At 46.2% G+C, this 13836-nt stretch overlaps 7 protein-coding genes across 7 annotated transcripts; 3 read left to right on the forward strand and 4 right to left on the reverse strand.

Moving 5' to 3' along the window:
• The first annotated feature begins 81 nt into the window (after positions 1–81).
• Positions 82–1431, forward strand: LY89DRAFT_692110 (synaptobrevin-domain-containing protein). Its single transcript, XM_018216472.1, has one exon. It carries the CDS (start codon positions 227–229, stop codon positions 962–964), a length of 738 nt encoding a protein of 245 aa, XP_018061399.1. The 5' UTR covers positions 82–226; the 3' UTR covers positions 965–1431.
• LY89DRAFT_743368 (uncharacterized protein) lies at positions 1262–1692 on the reverse strand (the record flags this gene model as incomplete). Its single annotated transcript, XM_018220945.1, has 2 exons — positions 1262–1594; positions 1660–1692. The coding sequence occupies 2 exons, from the start codon at positions 1690–1692 to the stop codon at positions 1262–1264; spliced, it is 366 nt and encodes a 121-aa protein (XP_018061400.1).
• A 391-nt stretch (positions 1693–2083) lies between these two features.
• LY89DRAFT_375904 (uncharacterized protein) lies at positions 2084–3259 on the reverse strand. The gene has a single exon (XM_018207090.1). It carries the CDS (start codon positions 3068–3070, stop codon positions 2162–2164), a length of 909 nt encoding a protein of 302 aa, XP_018061401.1. The 5' UTR covers positions 3071–3259; the 3' UTR covers positions 2084–2161.
• LY89DRAFT_375927 (NAD(P)-binding protein) lies at positions 3260–4800 on the reverse strand. Its single transcript, XM_018207091.1, has one exon. The coding sequence runs from the start codon at positions 4678–4680 to the stop codon at positions 3448–3450; it is 1233 nt and encodes a 410-aa protein (XP_018061402.1). The 5' UTR covers positions 4681–4800; the 3' UTR covers positions 3260–3447.
• Positions 4801–4844: 44 nt separating this feature from the next.
• Positions 4845–5685, forward strand: LY89DRAFT_712331 (uncharacterized protein; the record flags this gene model as incomplete). The annotated part of the gene is made up of 3 exons (XM_018217969.1): positions 4845–5132; positions 5217–5333; positions 5388–5685. The coding sequence occupies exons 1-3, from the start codon at positions 4921–4923 to the stop codon at positions 5683–5685; spliced, it is 627 nt and encodes a 208-aa protein (XP_018061403.1). The 5' UTR covers positions 4845–4920.
• A 641-nt stretch (positions 5686–6326) lies between these two features.
• LY89DRAFT_661268 (Sec1-like protein) lies at positions 6327–9103 on the forward strand. The gene is made up of 5 exons (XM_018212592.1): positions 6327–6502; positions 6556–6593; positions 6640–6727; positions 6783–7132; positions 7179–9103. Exons 1-5 carry the CDS (start codon positions 6472–6474, stop codon positions 8886–8888), a joined length of 2217 nt encoding a protein of 738 aa, XP_018061404.1. The 5' UTR covers positions 6327–6471; the 3' UTR covers positions 8889–9103.
• On the reverse strand, positions 9094–11314 carry LY89DRAFT_375984 (uncharacterized protein). The gene has a single exon (XM_018207092.1). The coding sequence runs from the start codon at positions 11175–11177 to the stop codon at positions 9567–9569; it is 1611 nt and encodes a 536-aa protein (XP_018061405.1). The 5' UTR covers positions 11178–11314; the 3' UTR covers positions 9094–9566.
• Between the last annotated feature and the right edge of the window lie 2522 nt (positions 11315–13836).

The following is a 13836-nucleotide window of genomic DNA, read 5'->3' on the forward strand; positions in this document are numbered from 1 at the left end:
AGACAGTGGAGCGGGGCGGAGAAAAATTCCGCTGGAGGCAAGAAGAAGCAACAGCAGCCTCGTTGTCATCAGAGGTTCTATCCAATGTACAACAACAATCTGAATAATCCGACTTCACCTGACACAACGTGCTACTTGCTTTCGCTCAGTCTCTCTCAGAGCACAATCTCTTTCATTACAACTTGACGACTTCCATTGCATGAGAACAACCTAAAATACCTGAACCATGGCCTCGTCATCGTCACCCCCAACTCCGCTCTATTATGCTTGCATCGCACACAACACCACAATCTTAACGGAACATACGACTTCAGCCTCGTCTCAGACCTCATCTCTCGCCTCACTTGTCCTACCAAAGATAACACATACCTCAGCGCAAAAGCTCACCTATACACACGACCAAAAGTTCATTCACTACATCGCCGATGCTCCTTCCGAATATCCTCCCTCATCCTCCTCCGCTGGCGGACTCACCTATCTTGTAATCGCAGACGCATCTCTGGGCCGCCGAATACCCTTTGGCTTCCTCGTCGAGATCAAGAAGCGCTTCCTAGCACAGTATCCACCCGAAAGTACCGACTTCACAAGTCTTCCGAACTATGGAGCTGGTAGTTTCAACACCGAGTTGAAGAAGTTGATGATAGACTATGGAACTACAAAAGCTGGCAAGGAAGATGCAATCAGCAATGTGCAAGGAGAGATTGACAATGTAAGGGGTATTATGAGCCAAAACATTGAGAGTCTATTGGAGCGAGGCGAGAGAATTGATCTGTTAGTCGACAAAACAGACAGACTTGGAGGAAATGCACATGAATTCCGCATTAGAAGCCGAGGTCTAAGAAGGAAAATGTGGTGGAAGAACGTGAAGCTTATGGCCTTGCTCATTGTGGTCGTCATCTTCCTGATCTACCTCTTCGTTGGATTTGGTTGCGGCTTGCCTGGATGGTCGAAGTGCGTTGGTTAAAATGCTGGAGAGACGACGGGCATTGTATGATTTATGACAGTCGGCGGTTCTCGAATTATCACCTATACCATTAGGGTTTGCAAGAAACAGTTCTGGGTGGGGACATTGTACAAATGGCTATAGCCTGAATTTCATTTCCGTTCATCAGCGCTGGTATCTCATGTTACTCGTAGTCTTTGAATGCAGCATGCACATTATCTGCATGTCAGTCTCAAATGCCAAATCCAGACTCCATCCCATGCAATTGTTCATATACATCATCCGTGACTTGTGCAGTCACCATCCGCTTGCTAGTCATCACAATCTCGCAGAGCCGTCAACGCCCTTCCGCACTCCATCATTATACACATAGCCCTCTGCCACCGGTGTTGACCAACTTCCATTCCCGGAATTCACACCCGGCGGAGCTTTCTTGAACCTATCTGTGAAGAACACTGGATGTCGCATGGCAGATTGGAATTGCTGCTGTGGGTGGCCAAGAACCAGTGTAGTAGGCAACGGCACTGTGGGAGGCATAGCTTCAATCTGATTCCTTGGGGGTAGATATTGAAAAGTCGGCGGACCGGGCGTTGATGTAAAAGTTCTCGTAGGTTGTTGATTTAAGGGTGGGGAGGAGTTCGAGGGTGGAACCTAAAAAACTGATTAGCATGTATTGCGATGGGCTTCATGAGGGAATTGATCGAGGGGCAATATACCTTCGGTCTTGAAGGCTGTAGTGAGGAGATCATAGAGGTTTCTTCTTTTGATAGCTGCTCGTGTGGTGTGTTGCTCTGAAATATTTGGGAGGTGGACTTGCGAATCATCAGGAGCCCCACACGAGATTCCAAGAGTGCTTGGATACTGAATCGGACTTCCTTGAGGCAGGACCTCTAATAGAAGTTGTTTTCAAAGAGGCGAAGTTAAAGTATAGCTCTCAACATACTTGGATGGAATATAGGGAGACTTAGATTGTAGGGTAGCTCGGAACTTCTCCGCTTCTCGGCTTCCCTGCACCATGACAGCATGCCGAGGATCCCCGAGCACATGATAGTATCTGAAGTCGTCTGGAATATCTAAATTTTGCTAAACCGGAAGTGATGATTGAGCTTTAAAGACTTCATGGTTTGTTTTTGTACAGAGTACTAATGTATTTCATATACTAATTCTTCCCTGGCAAGTAGATTGTCCGAGGAGAAGTATCTATCCACAATAATAGTCCTATAACTCTTGCCATAATTCACCAAAGCTCAAAGGATCCACCTCGAGTTTCCAGTCATTCGTCGAGTATATACGATCAAGAAATAGGCCCAGAGCAAGAACACCAAATATGAATAGCAGCACCTTAACCCATCGTATCTCCCACAAGGGCCCCAAAACTTCCGGACAATCGATTGAGATTCTGAAAGACGTTGGATCTTCATGCACATTCCTAACAAACGTCCTCAATACCTTCACTTCTTCACGATCTCTAATTTGTAGCCTCTGATTTTGTCTCTCCATGATATCACAAATCGTCTTGATATCCACGACATCTATTCTCCTTTTCTCAGCGTCCATCCTCTCACCCCAAGCCAGAATCTTCTGCCTCAGTAACCACGGCGCGTTCAGCAGCTTAAATCTCTTTCTGTTGATTGCCCACAAGATTCGTCGACTCCCTGATGGGTCTAGGCTAAAATCATAGTATAGTCTCCTTTCCGGGAACATATAATGATCTAGCAACTTGAAACTGACGGCTATCTTCTTCTCTCCGTATCTCTCAGTCCTGGTGATGATAACTTTCGGTACTCTGATTCCGTTGACCATCCAGCAGACGAAGTTGTCTGCGAATCTCTTCTCTGAAAACCTCGCAGAGATCTCTGCTGCTGATGCTTGATTAGTCGGTTGGATAACTATAGATATATTTGATGTCGGACGGTGAGGAAAGCCATAATGGCGAGCGTAAAGACTAATTGCTGCGCTTCCAATGATGCCATTACTTACGCCCAGAGAATTGAGCGCATCTGTAATCTTTATGATCGCTTCGTCAAGCTCGCTTGAGGATAGGAGAGGAGATTGAATCTTATCCATAGTGAACGAGTTATAGCTTGTAGCTGGGCCGAGGACGGGTACCATAATTGGTGAATTCATGACACTGTTGTCCCTTGCCTATGATCAAAATGAGCATTCATTGTGTAGGATTTCGGAAAGAATTCTGTTGTTTTCGGCGTTGAAGTCCTTTGTGCTGCAATTGAAAGGGGAGCGAGAATGTAATGTTTCACTTGAACAATAAAGAGATAAGAGCGACAATTGCCATAGACATGAAAAGCACACATAAAATAGTTAAACATATGAAACAATAGATTTGATGTCTTGTTCAAGAGTTGTAGACTTAGGACATCACACTTCGTAAATTGCTTCATCAGTCAATTGAGATTGTTGGGTAGGCGGGTCATACCAGCTGCCTGCCGTTTGTCCAGAACTCCATCGCTATGCATCCGAAGTGAACTAATCATAGGACTCGTGCTTTATTTAGCCTTCTTTTGCCTCCGAGACTTCGATTGTTTATTTTCGGGATTGGCAGCAGTCTGTTCAGCTGGCTTCTCTCCCGCAGCTTTTTCGCTTTTTCCTTTCTCCTGCTCCTTCTTTTCTAGGGCTCGTCTTACAGCCTCTTCTCTTTCGACTCTCTCGATGAGTTTCTCACTGGCTTCCCACAACTTCTTCGCGGCTGTCTCATCTTTTATATCGGTCCTGGCATAATCCATTTCTTGGCATTCTTTGATAAGTTTGCCACCAGGTCCACGTCCGAACGTGGCATCCATAGCTGCGTAAAGGAAACTCTGTGCTCCTCCTTCCGAGCTCTTCAAAATGAGATAAACGTTCTGCCAGAAGACCAGATATAAAGCAAGACCCCATAGTGTTCCTCGTGTCAACCATCGTCGCATACCTGGCGTCCGAGAATACCCAGGGTCTACAAACAAGACTCTCGCATTAACCGGTGCTCCGTCGGGTCGCTGGTATGAATCTAGATGTTTCTGAAAAGCAAGCCCAAACATCATCAGTGCCAATTTACTTCTGGCGTATGCTTTGGTTGGCGTCCAATCCTTCTTCTTCATCGCTTCGGTGCCATCTTCGATCGGAGGAGAAGTGATATATGAAGAACAGGTGGCAAACAGTATTCTGATGTCTCGATCTGGCGGTTGTGCTCGAATGGCAGGGCTCAGAATACTGAGAAGGTGGAAATTTGAGAGATAATTGACCATCCATACCTCTTCCAGACCTTCACTGGTGACTGCTCGAGGTTTGCCGGCCGGTGTCAATGTCGCAGCACAGAGAATGATCATATCCAATCGTCTTGGAGGGGCATTGTCGATCCATCTCGTTGCGAATTGGCGAACGCTATAGAGCGAAGACAGGTCAACTTGTTCTGCATATATCATCTCGTTTCCGCTCTTCTCTCGTAGGTCCTCGATAAAGTCGACAAGAAAAATATCTTGTGGCGATTGATGAACAAGTAATATTATCTGAGCACCTCGTTGGGCTAATCGTAGAGCGGTCGCGGCACCTATTCCCGATGTACCTCCTGTTATCATGACAATCTTCCCATGCATTTGTCGCTCTGCAGTGTTGGAAGCACCCATGGAATACCATTTTATAAGGCCAACGATTACCAGTGCAACGGTGAGTTTGAACATGGCCCGGCCATCTGGAAGCCAAGGAATGCCCTTGTAGACTACTTCTGCGAAAAAATGTATAGGCATGATTGTAGAATTAGAAATTGGAACGAATGTTTGAAGCCTTGCCGTCAGCTTGGAATTGTTGCGAAATTGTCAGAAAGGGGCTCGAACTCCAGCCAAGTTTTCGTCATCAAGGCTGACAGTCCAAGATTTAAGCTTAAATCCTTAGCGCAAGTTCTCGGCGCCACCTTTATTACTGTAGTACGGATCGCCTTCCAAGCCAACATAAAGTAACAGACCAGAACAAAGCCTCAACCCTCGACCATGTCGGACGATGATACCTACGAAATTCCGCTCCAAGACCAGCGTGTCTTCGGGGCCGGTATCAAACGAAAACGAGTCAAGTTTGTACCGTCAACAAACAACTCTTCAACTGTATCAGAGCCAACAACCAAGCTCCCTGCCACATCTGTGAGCGACCTCTATCTACGATTAGTACTACCAGGTGACCAACGGACCAGCTCGATCATATCTCAGTCTCCCAAAGATGCTCTTCTATCTCCCAAAGATGCCTCTAGAAGACTCGGAGTTACAGGTGAAGGGCTTGCAGAACCTGTTAGGGTTACTCAAGTCTGCGAGATCTGCAATTTACCACTGTCGTCTGGTTTACAAACTGCATCTGATGCTAACCCTTCTTCCTCTGACTACCCAGCAAGCTCACGACCCCATGAAGCCTCGTTAGCACATTAAGTCTGCTTGACACACTCCCATCCACCGTCACACCTCGACAGAAACCGGAAAGGGCTGACATATCTCTCTGCTTATGGATGGGATCCAGACTCTCGTCGTGGACTTGGTGCAGAGGGACAAGGCATACAATTCCCAATCAAATCAAAACCAAAAGACGATAAGCTAGGAATTGGCGTCGTGCTACCGAAAGAAGGAGACAGGATGAAGAAAGTGAAGCCTGAGAAGCTTGACGCAGGAAAGGTCAGAAAGCTACAAGAGAAAGATAAGAAAAAGGCCGAGAGATTACGAGAAATGTTCTATCGAAACGACGATGTCGAGAGGTATTTGGGTGGCGGATAATACATCCTGAAGGACTTTGTATAGCCAGGCATGGTACGTCGTAGCAGCAAGTTGCAGCAATAGCAAGCGGCGCATGCAGATTCGGCTGCTGGAATAGTCACACGTTCAGAAGCTTCAGGACTACGTATTAATATGGCACGACTAGCCGAGTCTGTAGGTACGCTCACGGTTGAAATGAGGCCCTTCCCTTTACATGCCGCAGGATGCAGCCTCGAGCGCTTTGAGCTACACTACAATATGGGCAAGTCGAGAGAGACTCGAACTCTTCAGCTTAGAACTTCACAGCGCGTATTGTATAGGCGCTCCGTTCTGGATTCGAACATCCCATCTGTTGTGGCCTTGTGTATTTTTGTCAAACCATCATTACAGGAGAGCTTCAAATCTCTCTCAGCAAGGGGAGGGGTACAGATTCGCGTAGTGGGGTACGGAACATGTAGCAAATTAATTGAAACCCTTCAATGTCTGGTAATAAAAAGGCTTTGAGGAATTCTTCTTGTCCACCTTGAGAGTACAGATATTCTAGACAGATTTTATTGCTGTTGTCATGCATCTATGAAGAATCTATTCTAGAGCATAAAAGGTTGCCTCCCAAGGCCCGTTAGCGTGTGACACTCGTTTCGTTTCGAGGCACGAGGCTCCCCGCCAACCTCGATCCTCATTATACACACCTCAATTCTCCAACTCCACGACGCTCTTTCGGTTCTAGCAACTTCTTGACCTCCTCCCTTGTACATAGCGACCCGCATCTAGACAAAGACCTAGCCCCAGCTAGGCAACGAAACCAAGATGGTGTCCGCAATCCAGGAACAGCGCGATAGTGAGTAGCATGACACCGGTTTCTTCGAGTTCATGACAGACTGACCCGAAAAGTTATCTTGGATGCCATTAAATCAATTACTCGGGGAGACGTAAGTCTGCTTCAGCTCTCTCATATCTCTCACTGACAACATCCAGTGGAAAGTGCTGGTCATTGATGAAACTGCCAAGAAGATTATAGACAATGTTGTCAAAGAAGACGACATTCTCAATGAGAATATTGCTAGTATGTGGAATGAAGGGACAGTAGCGCAGCAGTACAGTTAGGTAACATGTCGCAGATATCGAGAGGATCGAGGAGAAGAGAGAGCTCAACCCGGACATGGACGCCATATACCTATTATCTCCACAACCCCATATTGTCGACTGTCTTATGGCAGACTTCGAGCGCCGAAGATATCGAAAAACATTCCTCATATGGACGGCTCTCCTCGACCCCCAGATGCGCCGGCGCATCGATGTTTCGAGGCAGGCTCAGGAACAACTGGCCGGGTTCGAGACATTATCCATAGATTTCTTCCCCCGCGAGTCACATTTAGTTACTTTCAGAGATCCATGGAGCTTCCCTATTCTCTACCACCCTGCATGTAACAATCTTGTCCGCGATCATATGCAGATATTGGCACAAAAGGTAAAAGCTGCCCGAACCCTGATCTAAAATCTTGCTGATTCTCTAGATAACTGGAATTTGTGTTTCGTTAGGAGAATACCCAAAAGTTCGATACTATAAACCTCGATTTCCCTCGCATGAAGCAGCAGTTCTTTGCTCGCACTTAGCAAGGTTCGTACAAGAAGAGCTCGATGCCTACGCGAAATGGAACCAAGATTTCCCACCACCTGCCTCTCGACCACAAGGTGTTCTGGTTATCACAGACCGTGCTATGGACATATTTGCACCCTTATTGCACGAATTCACGTATCAAGCCATGGCACATGATTTATTGCCTATAAAGGAAGGCGACAAAATCTACTACAAGACCGTCGTCAACTCCGGAGCCGCTGATCAAGAGGAGAAGGAGATGGAGATAGGAGAAAAGGATAAGATCTGGGTCGACAATAGGCACAGACATATGAAAGATACGATCGAGAAGTTGATGGGAGACTTTCAGAAATTTATTGACGAGAACCCACATTTCACCAACTCGGAAGGAGATGCAACAAGTCTGAATGCGATCAAAGATATGTTGGCTGGACTACCCCAATTTCAGGAACTAAAGGAGGCATACTCGTTGCACCTCAGCATGGCACAGGAGTGTATGAACATTTTCCAGCACCAGAAACTACCAGATATTGCTTCAGTTGAGCAATCTTTAGCAACTGGTCTTGACGAGGACTTCCGGAAACCAAAGAACCTTGCAGACCAAGTAGTCCGACTACTCGACGATGAAAATATCGGGCCGTCTGACCGGTTACGATTGATTATGCTATACATCATTTGGCGTGACGGTTTAATCGGGGAAGATATCCAACGACTCCTAGCTCACGCATCACTTCCACCACAAGACGGAGAGGTCATCACAAATCTCGAACTGCTCGGAGCTCATCCAACCAAGGCGCTGAAAGAAGTCCGAACACCGCCACAGCCGGTCTTTCCAAGAAAGACTAGCCCAACGGCCCAGAGCGAAGAGTATGCACTATCACGGTATGAGCCAAACGTAAAGTTGATGCTTGAAGAACTTACAAAGGGGACGCTTGATCAAACAATCTTCCCATATGTGAAGCCTCCACTCGATAACTCAGAAGAACTAGCTGCGCAAGCACAAACATCACTTCGGAGTGCAAAACCAACCTGGGCCAAGAACCGAATGTCGACAGTGGAAAGTCGACAGAGGTTGATTGTATTTATGGCTGGTGGCGCAACGTACTCAGAATCTCGCGCCTGCTATGAAGTTTCAAAAACAAGTGGGCGTGACGTCTTCCTAGCTACTAGCCACATGTTCACGCCAGCACTTTTTGTGAGGCAAGTTGGAGATCTAAGTGTGGATCGAAGGAGGCTGGATTTACCTATGGACAGACCAAAACCCAAAGCTCCAGCACATCTGTTCCAGTCAAACGAACCCCGACCTGCAGCACTTCCAACTGGACCAGGACCCAGGCAGGGCATGGGGTTACCTGGAAGACCCGGCGCATTACCAAAGAGTCCCGGAGCTCCTCTTCCCCCACAGAAAAGTCCAGCATATGATGTTCACGGCAATTCATATGATAGACCATCACCTCAGCCCCCAACAGCCGGTCTGGCTGCTATGAGCATGAATACTGGAGGGAAACCAATCCAGTTGAACGGTGCTAATGGTGCCGACACATCTGGCAAAGGGAAGCTTGAGAAGAAGAGCAAACACAAAGATGAGAATGGTGAAAAGAAAAAAAGAGGCTTCTTCCACAGGTGAGGTTTTGCAAGCATGGTACTTCTATCACTTGGGAGCATATTCAGCATTGCTTTAGTGGCTGCATAGGTGTTTATTGGCTGCAAATCTTGGAGGAGTTAGAGGAACATAACGCTGTATCTGCCGGAGACCGGACTGAGCAGGAGCTAGCAGATACCATGACGACATGAACCAATGTAGACTAATAATACATCAACGCTCTAGGCTTTTGTCTGAGGAGCATCATATATTGACATTTCAAAGTTGACCGTATCGGCGTATGTATCGATTCCATGTCCTTGATTTAATGTCGCCAAACTCACATTGCTGCTTTTGTCTACCTTATATTTTTAACAACTAATAGCAGAACCTTGCGCCTGACATCCACCGGTTCAAGCTCGTCTACCATTTAAGTCTCATCGTCAAGTCACATCGATGAGTGCAGCGTCACGAAGTCTTTAGTCTTCTAGCGCCTTTGTTCTGAAAAAAGCCCCATGAAGTTCTGAATGTAAGTTTGTCTCCTTGACTTTCCGGCGGAGAATCCTTGATTTTGGAGGTGGGCCAGGCAGCTCCTCTCCGTGTTCTTCTGATCTTCTCGTCATAATCTTTCTGGAGGCTGTAGCTAACATATCATCTAGAATGGAGCACGAAATCTCGAAAAGCTGCTGGATGTGGAACTATACTTCCTTGTCAGCGTTCAAGCTAAAATTGAGCTCTATCGTGTTGGTCACTTACCCAGCTCAATTCTTTTTGGATCCAGACATGACCATCACTGTCCTCTTTGTACACGAATCCTAATCCTAATGCACGGAGCGCCGAGTCGTTTGCCCACGCTTTATGAAGCACTGTCCATTCAAACTTCGCAGTTTGGAAGTTTCTCAAATCTTCCGGCACAAGTTCGACAGTATAGAATGGCTCTGGTCTTGAACCTAAGTAGAACTTGTACTCATCCCTAGAAGCCTTGAACCATAGCTGCTCAATGTTCAAGCTAAGAATATGTGAAAGAATGTTAGTCCCAGATTGAAATGGTAGCGGGGCCTTCCAAGCTTGACGGTGGCAGTGAGATCTTTCCATGGAACGTTCCTGCTTTTTCTGACCCGAGCATACTTCATCATCATTTATTTGCTCGTCAAGTGATACATCAGGGGGTACGAAGCCATTCTGTCTAGCATCTGGACTGTGCTGGGATTTTCCATTGGGTGGGCTTCTAGGTGTATTCTCTTCCTCAGGAATTTTATCGCTGTCGTGGCCGTCACTGTGCTCTTGATCTCCACCCAGTTCAGTTTCCGCATCATCGAGATCCTCGTCCAACCAACTCGGCGCAGACTTTAGCTCATCGGGAGAAGTTTCATATCCTGAGTCCGATTCTTCCAGATCAGTATACTTTTGTACTCCTTGAACTAAGGACAGCCATTGCCCTTGCAGTTCTGAGATATCATTCGAATATGTGGCGAGAGTTTCAGCCAGCCCGCGATGCTCTTCGTCCAATCTTCTAAACTGCTCTTCATTATCCTTCATCGTCATTGTCTCCTTATCACTCTTGATCCTCTCTATGTCCGCAAGTTTCGCAGTGAACTCTTCTCGCACCCTTCTCTTCGCGTCTGCTAAGGTGATTTGAAGTTCATTCAATCTTTCATTTTCTGCTGACAGTCGGTCTTCCAATCCTTTGATATGTGCCAAGAATGGCTGCAGTGTTTCTGATGCGGCTGGTCGTTCTCTCACACGTGCCTCGAAGTTCGTGTAAGATGTCTCGATCTCCAACCGTATTGAGTTGATAGTGTTCTCCTTGTTCTCTTTATGGATAAGCTGTATTTCAAAGTTGTTCATTTCCAGCGCACGTTGAGCCTCAAGAGCTGTTCGGTCAGCCTCAGCGGCTTTCTGCACCTCCTCGAGTTGATTACTGAGGCTAGCTTTATTTTGTTCTTTCTTGAGATGTAGCTCCGACATACTCTTCTTGAAAGATTCTGCCAGCTTTCTTGAAAAGGACTCCATTTCCATGACTACTTCCGACTCACATTGTGATACAAGGTTGCTGTAGGCGTGTCTGTAGGTATTCGAAAATAGTGGAGGCATGCCATAAATTGCATCATTATTTGAGTCTTTTTCTGTCTGCTCTTCCATGGTATTAGGCTCTGAGGGCTTCGTCCACTGATACAGTAAGAATTGGCTGGGATCTTGGTCTGCAGGTACGTGAATACCAAGTGCAGTCGGTGATTCTCCAGGCCCAACATTACACTCTTGGTCCTCGATCGGGACTGCATCTAGCAAGACTGTAGAGGTCAAAGTCGGCCTCTTTGAGTCTCGGTAATCCATCTCCTGAGGATCAGAGAAAGAGACGCCTCGTCGCGGTCTTGGTTCGTCAGCCAGGACTTGGCTTGTCTTCTCAACGTGCTGCAGCTTCCTAACAGAACGTTGTTGCGTATTGAACAAGTTACGCAGAATCACTCTTTCCTTCTCGGCATGTTTGTATCTATTCAGTGTTAACCAGAAACATGACGTCAATAGACCATGCTTCTCACTGTGCTTTCCTGAGCTTCAACGTCTGTAGCATCAGTCCTAATGTCGACTTCAGACTGTCAAGAGTCGCCATCAAAGTCTTCACCTTCCCCTCTCTGAATATCCACCCAATACTCTGCCCCAGCTTTGATAACTTGGATCTATTCGCTTTCTGTATCATTTTATTGATGTCTCTGAAAAGGATCTTGCATTTCTCAATGATTTGCCCGATACTCTCTATCAGCTTCTCGGATACGACACGCTGCGACGCAGGAGCGTTGAGAACATGACCCAGCTCTTCTAAGACTATAGCAAAGAAGTTCAAATCACTAGCAATGCTCTCAATACTATCTTGAGCTCCTTCGTAGGTTGTCTTGATGTCGTAAAGTGACGAGGCTAGCTTCAGGCCCGCCGATGCAACGCCGAATATGCTGGCAGCAACAGTTATTGGCTCCACCATCTTTGCTTTCAAGCTACAGCATCAGTTGTATCCCGTGATGACGTATGAAAACAGTTGTGTCCGACTGAAGTCATAGACAATTATTGAGAGGTTGGCGAGCGAGGTTGTGTCGAGCTGAGAGACTTGCATATTGTGGCGCTGAAACATGCGGCTGAAGGGATTCGAGTACTGTACAGGGGTTAAGAACAACGACGAGTGGATATACAATATACGAATGATTATTGTTCGGATTTGAGCTTTCATAGTTGATAGCTTCCTAGGTAGGTAATTGAAATGACATGCCCACGTGACAAGTAAACTTGAAAGAGGCATTTTGATACAGTCAAATTGTTGAGATCCGCGAAGCAGCATTATTTATGAGATGCCATGAAAGGAGGTATTACTACCGTTAATCATTGAATTACCATCTGTTGCCGTGCCTCAATCGTTGACGCGATCAATCGCGTTGAGAACTCTAGAAATATTCAGTGCAAGGCTGTCATATCGCCAAAATCTGCGAAGAGCTCGATAAATCTCCTTCGGGGATGGAACACAAGCTCCAGAAGAAAGTAGCCTTATCTTGAGCCCTTTGGCGAACTCTAGAGTTGTAGCCGTATGACATAAACATAAACATGAACATTTGCGCTGACTTGTGAATTACATAAGGTGAGAAGGCGATGTAATGAAAGCAAAAGTCAAGTAGAGGCACGAGAGCACCGAGAATGTTGTTGCGAATCATTGATCTGAAGGTCAGATTTGGAATGTTGTATAGATTCAATTAAGCAAATTTTTTCCGATCCTGTGGGGAGGCCAGGACTAGCGCTGGTGGCTCGAATCGCTATATAAGGTGTAAGTAATATTTCCTTTCTAACGAATTAAAACCAATGCTAATATTCTAAGGTGTGGGATTGAAACCGTAGCCTGTCATGGGCGTCCCATACGACAGTCACCTTTGTCCGCTACGAGGCGTCTCATCGAGAGATCACGATTCTAACTAGATTAGGTTATGTAAAAGACATCAAACCCTTAATTGGGTTTGTCTGTACCCCTTGAGCATTGCTTGCATTGCTTAAGGGGGAGTTTGTTGCTCCCGGGCTCTACGAACTTTTTTTTGGCATTTTTCTTAAAACATCTGTGTAGTTGAAGCTAGGCGAGTCGATATACTCGGCTTTTCTTTCGTAACACTTGCTACGTACACCAACTATAATCCGTATTTTGAGCGTGAAAATTAGATTTCGGCCTTCGGGAAAATATTCTCTACTTTCTGACAATTCTTTGGAGTGCCTAAACGCGTCGTTGTATCTTGGATCTTTGTGCAACCAGATTCTGCTGGCGCAAATTAAGCGAGATGTTCTCCTTTTCGCGGTTTGATTCAACATCTCCTCCTCTCCTCTTCTCCTCATCGCGCGCAACACGCCGTCTTGAAGAACCTTTCACCGCTCGTCGACTTACCATGTGAGGTCGATGTTACGGGTACGAATTGAAAGTGGCTCGATATAGCACGAGAAGCTTTATTATTCACTCTTTTTGAGATCTCCATTGAAGAGAACGACACGCGTAAGTCATTTGGGAGCCAATCAATCATCTTGTAGCAACCCCGCTGACTACTGCAGAAGCGATCTGGTTTTTTTTTTTGTTTTGGAATTGCTGCCCCAGACATTAAGGATCGCAGCGAATCTGGATGAATTTGAGCGTTGATACAGCTTCCAAAGCCAATGCCATGTAGCATTGGCTTCTGAGTCATAATAATGTCCACACCAAATAAGAAGAATAGCAGGATACGACGAAGAAGCCAAGTGCTTGAGAACCGCCTCCTCAATGGTGGCCCAGACGAGGAGTTATCTCACTGCAAAGGAGATTCATACCGAACTCAGATGTGTAAAGTCGGGATACCGGCTTGTATATGACTTGGACCCGGCTCTCAATTCCTCTCGTTTACGTAGGTAAATCCTCGGCAAAGTTTCTATCACAAACCTTTGCCAAGTTCAACGTCGTTACGAACATGGGGACAAAAGTCCGTGCGTTCAGGCTGTAGAA

The sequence above is a fragment of the Mollisia scopiformis genome, assembly GCF_001500285.1.
Source record: "Mollisia scopiformis unplaced genomic scaffold LY89scaffold_39, whole genome shotgun sequence".
NCBI lineage: Eukaryota > Fungi > Ascomycota > Leotiomycetes > Helotiales > Mollisiaceae > Mollisia > Mollisia scopiformis.

Excerpts from the sequence above, each read along its gene's own strand:
- LY89DRAFT_692110 (XM_018216472.1), top strand. The coding sequence starts at position 227 with ATGGCCTCGTCATCGTCACCCCCAACTCCGCTCTATTATGCTTGCATC.
- LY89DRAFT_375904 (XM_018207090.1), bottom strand. The coding sequence starts at position 3,070 with ATGAATTCACCAATTATGGTACCCGTCCTCGGCCCAGCTACAAGCTAT.
- LY89DRAFT_375927 (XM_018207091.1), bottom strand. The coding sequence starts at position 4,680 with ATGCCTATACATTTTTTCGCAGAAGTAGTCTACAAGGGCATTCCTTGG.
- LY89DRAFT_661268 (XM_018212592.1), top strand. The coding sequence starts at position 6,472 with ATGGTGTCCGCAATCCAGGAACAGCGCGATA. Across the intron at positions 6,728-6,782 it reads TCTCAATGAGAATATTGCTA|ATATCGAGAGGATCGAGGAG; the intron begins GTATGTGGAATG and ends AACATGTCGCAG. Across the intron at positions 7,133-7,178 it reads TGCAGATATTGGCACAAAAG|ATAACTGGAATTTGTGTTTC; the intron begins GTAAAAGCTGCC and ends CTGATTCTCTAG.
- LY89DRAFT_375984 (XM_018207092.1), bottom strand. The coding sequence starts at position 11,177 with ATGGATTACCGAGACTCAAAGAGGCCGACTTTGACCTCTACAGTCTTG.